This window comes from Montipora capricornis, chromosome 8 (assembly GCF_036669925.1).
Source record: "Montipora capricornis isolate CH-2021 chromosome 8, ASM3666992v2, whole genome shotgun sequence".
Taxonomy (NCBI): Eukaryota; Metazoa; Cnidaria; class Anthozoa; order Scleractinia; family Acroporidae; genus Montipora; species Montipora capricornis.
Window position 1 is genome coordinate 19,934,751 of NC_090890.1, and position 3,899 is coordinate 19,938,649.

Consider the following 3,899-nt stretch of genomic DNA (forward strand, 5'->3'; position numbering starts at 1 on the left):
CCTCTGAGGTCTTCATTCTTTTGTCTGATGTTATGATTTGCTTTTTTGTATAATTGTTTCCCAGGAAGAGCATGCTGTAAAGACCATAAAACTTGCTAATGAGGAGATTGCAAAGTATGAAGCTGAGGTATTCTAGTGACTTTCTCATATGGATTTGCTATGTACAATAGACCAGGAGTGGAGTACTGCATTTATTCCTCTTTTCTGCCAGTTTTTACCCCCAGTTCAATTGTTTGGTGTCTTTTAAGGTACCCAGTACTGTACGTATTTGCTCCAGCATGTAAAGCCGATTTATTGAAAGTACCAGTTATCTCACCTTTGGCCACCTTTGTCCCTGCTCGTCAGACCTCAATTATCCAGACTCTTGGAATTTCTATCCACAGGAAAAACGTTTAAGACAATTTTCTGGTCTGGTGACAAAGCCGCGCGGAGAATGCTGCGCCCCCTCCCCCATTCTCCGTGTCATTAAATTTGCCTCTCGCGCCAACAATACTGCCAGCTACAGGTGTATGCGGGCTACAATTAGCTCATCAACAACATGGTACACTAAAATTTAATCATAGGGCCTTTACAGTGCAGTAAGCTCAGTTTCCACATTTCACCATAATTGAAAGATAATTATCTTTTTGTGTGCCTCTTGATCGGCAAACCAAATGGTTAGCTTTCCTGATTCTAGCTCAAGTACTTTTCATACCACACTGCACTGCACTTATTATTGCTGACAATATAATAAATTTAATTAAAATGGAAAACGTTTCGGGTTTGATTTTCAAATTTTAACAGTAAGAGCGATCTTTCCCTTTCCCATATTCATCTTTACTAATAGATGTAAATATGAAGGAACAATTGATCTAAAACATACATTTAAATTGCTGGAATGAAACAAATTAAGTTTTGGGATCATCGCAATTATGAACACTTCTTCAGCAGTAACGAAAGGAAAGCCTGAAAAAATCAGGCTTGAACGGGATTCGAACCCACATCCCCTGCGATACCGATGGTGCAAATATGGCAAATTACAAGCTTTGCCCAACCATAGGCAAGGTTTATGAAAATTATTGTTACATGGTGTGTGTGAATGTGGCAGTCTATGATACATCGCTGTTTTAGGAATCGTTATAAAATCATTGTCTGAATTAAAAGCACTTGCATACGTGATAACAAGATAATTCCATCTTTTGTTGAGGTGCAACTAATTTTCCTTTGTGGATTTAGTTGCAGAAAATCCATTCTTTGAAACCCTTTGAGGAAATGACGGTTAGTAATCCTTTGCTCATGCTACCCTTTTGTTGTTTGGTACAATAAGTGATCTACAAGACTAATTTATTCAGCAATAAAGATAAAATCATTAGATGTCAAGTGTGGATTGTACAATGATGCCGATGTAAAGGAATGAAATTTATGAGGCTTTCAAAGGATTTAAGGACGGTGCCTACAATTGTTATGGCGCATATGTTCTGCGCATTTCGAGATACTCGGGTTCCTATTGGTGATGCTTACCAATACAAGGATATTTTTGCGCGGTTTAAAACTATCTGGAGAATGTAGATCTTAGTAATTACTCTTGGTATCCAAAAAAGAAAATTGAGGGTAACCATGCATTTTTGAGAGATAATAAAGTTTCAATTTGAGAAAGAACGCCATACATTGCTTTGTATTTTAAAGCTTTTTACAAATATTATTCATCAATTATCTTTGAAAAATGCGTGGTAAACCCCGATTTTCTTTTGGAATTTCAATAACACTTGCTAAGATCTACATTTCCTCCATAATCATAATCCGGGGCAAAAGTACCTTTGAATTAGTAGGCACCGTCCTAAATGCGTGACCTCTGCTAACAGTTTAATTTTATTCAGTGTTGGTCGTCTTCAGTTAAGGGAGCAGTGACTTACTCTACTTTGTGAATTTTAAATTACTACGGAATAAAATAAAGGTTGCCCCAATACCCCCTTATGTAATTACATGTATGGTCAAAACCGGGTTCCCATTTTGCATTACATTTTTCTTGAGTTTGATGGTCGTAATCCGTTTCGTTGCCTGCTAAAAGTGGCATGTGAACTGCCTCCGTATTGTCTACAATACAAAGGTTAATGTTATACTCTTAGAAAGCACTCGAAATAATCAAAATCGTTTTAACTTGCTTTTTATCAATCCAAAAACTTTATTGAATATAGTGCTGAAAAAAACATTCCAGCCTCCTGTAGCACTGCTGGAGAAGTGCTTACCAAGGATACCACAGTAAGCAAATGTAATGAAGAAGTTACAGTACAGCATGCTGTAAGCACCTCAAAAATGACAGCAATACAGCGTTTGTCTGTGCCTGTGTCGGGTTATCATGGCTTGGGGAATCGTAATGCATCCTAACGTTTTGTCTTCACTACATTGTTTTTGTTTGTTTCTTCAGGTTGATGAGTACCTGGAGTTACACCCAGAAATCAGAAAACAGGCAGAAGAAGAAATAGCTAGAAATGATTGGAGTCATTAACGCCTTCTTTGTGTATAATTGGCACATTTGCCCAGCTAACTATCATATCATTATCAATTAAATAAAGGCAACTTTTATTTGTGACAGTGTAGTTTTATGATAAATGTGATTACAGCGTACAAGGAGATAAAATTAATTATTTTCACAAGTAAGAAAACTTTGGCCATCGTCTAAATCAAGGGACCTTGTTTGTCTAATGAAATAAGCAAGGTGGTACTCTGTGAGAAGTTGGTTTCTTCTACGCTTCACTCTGGAGGCGTATAGGACAAACTAAACCTTCCCAATGCCCTAAACCATATGTGACAAATCTCACGTCTACTCACAGCTCCAGACCACCCTTGTCATTACAATTTAGCGTAAGAGTTCGATCGCTCATATATTCATGACAAAAGTCATTTTACCTCTCATATGGTGAGCACTGGAGTCACGGAATACAAAGTATACGCACGCGCCCTGCTAAAGGTAACAGACACAGCATAGACTTTCTTTCATCTCGAATTTCAGAGCAACTAGAACAGCTGCTATCTTAATTCGAGACATTACATTTACAGCTAAACTACATAGCAAATACGGATACATAACAAAATATGATATTTGAAGAACGTAATAATAAAAAAAAAGGTAAAAAAAGCGGCTATACAAAATGAATTCCTGCATTCTCATTTTAAAACCTGTTAACTCAGTGGTACGGACAAAATCACGGGTGGCGCATTCCAAAACGTAGCTGATAAATAACTGAAGAATTGGGACGATAATAACTGGTTGTTGGACAGAATGTTATTTCCGCGGAGATCATGAGAAGAAGACCGGAGAGAAAACTCGTTTACTTTTTTCTACAGTAGCGGGAAAATCATTGAAAAACAGACTTTTATACAGTAATATGAAGAAATTTTTAATGAGCTTATTGCATAAAGATGTAGACTTTGACTTAATTAATTTGCAAATATAAATCTGAGTATTCTCTTATTTACATTTTACCCTTCCTTTGACAAGAACAACTACGAAAGGCCAGTTTTAGCCACGAGGATAACGGTGAAAAAAAGTAGTACTTTGTCTCGAATTTTCTATGACAAAAACTTGTTCAGAAATCAAAAGTCTACGTTAACAGCACACACCAGGGCTATGTACTTATTGACTGAGTGGGTGGGCCGGACGGGAAAATATTTGATCCGAGGTCATGGCGTACGGACCGAACGCCATGACCGAAGGCCAAATATTTTCCCGTCCGGCCCGACCTAACTCAGTCAATAAGCATTTTATCATATGACCACCGCGCTTTTCCTTTCATTCCTATCTTTTTTCTTTCTTTCTTTTGGCCAATGATATCACGCCATTCATTTGGGAAGCCATTAAAGTATATTTGAACAGTGCAAGCTTCAAAGAACAGAATATTTCAATGTTTTTTTGAGTGGAG

At 37.4% G+C, this 3,899-nt stretch overlaps 1 protein-coding gene across 1 annotated transcript in view; it reads left to right on the forward strand.

Moving 5' to 3' along the window:
- LOC138060419 (ATP synthase subunit d, mitochondrial-like) overlaps positions 1–2,569 on the forward strand; it is a 16,912-nt gene extending 14,343 nt beyond the window's left edge. The window contains exons 4-6 of the mRNA XM_068906180.1: positions 65–127; positions 1,216–1,257; positions 2,405–2,569. Coding sequence (XP_068762281.1) covers positions 65–127; positions 1,216–1,257; positions 2,405–2,485 — 186 coding nt within the window. The 3' untranslated portion in view covers positions 2,486–2,569. The remainder of the gene's footprint in view (positions 1–64; positions 128–1,215; positions 1,258–2,404) is intronic.
- The last annotated feature ends 1,330 nt before the right edge of the window (positions 2,570–3,899 follow it).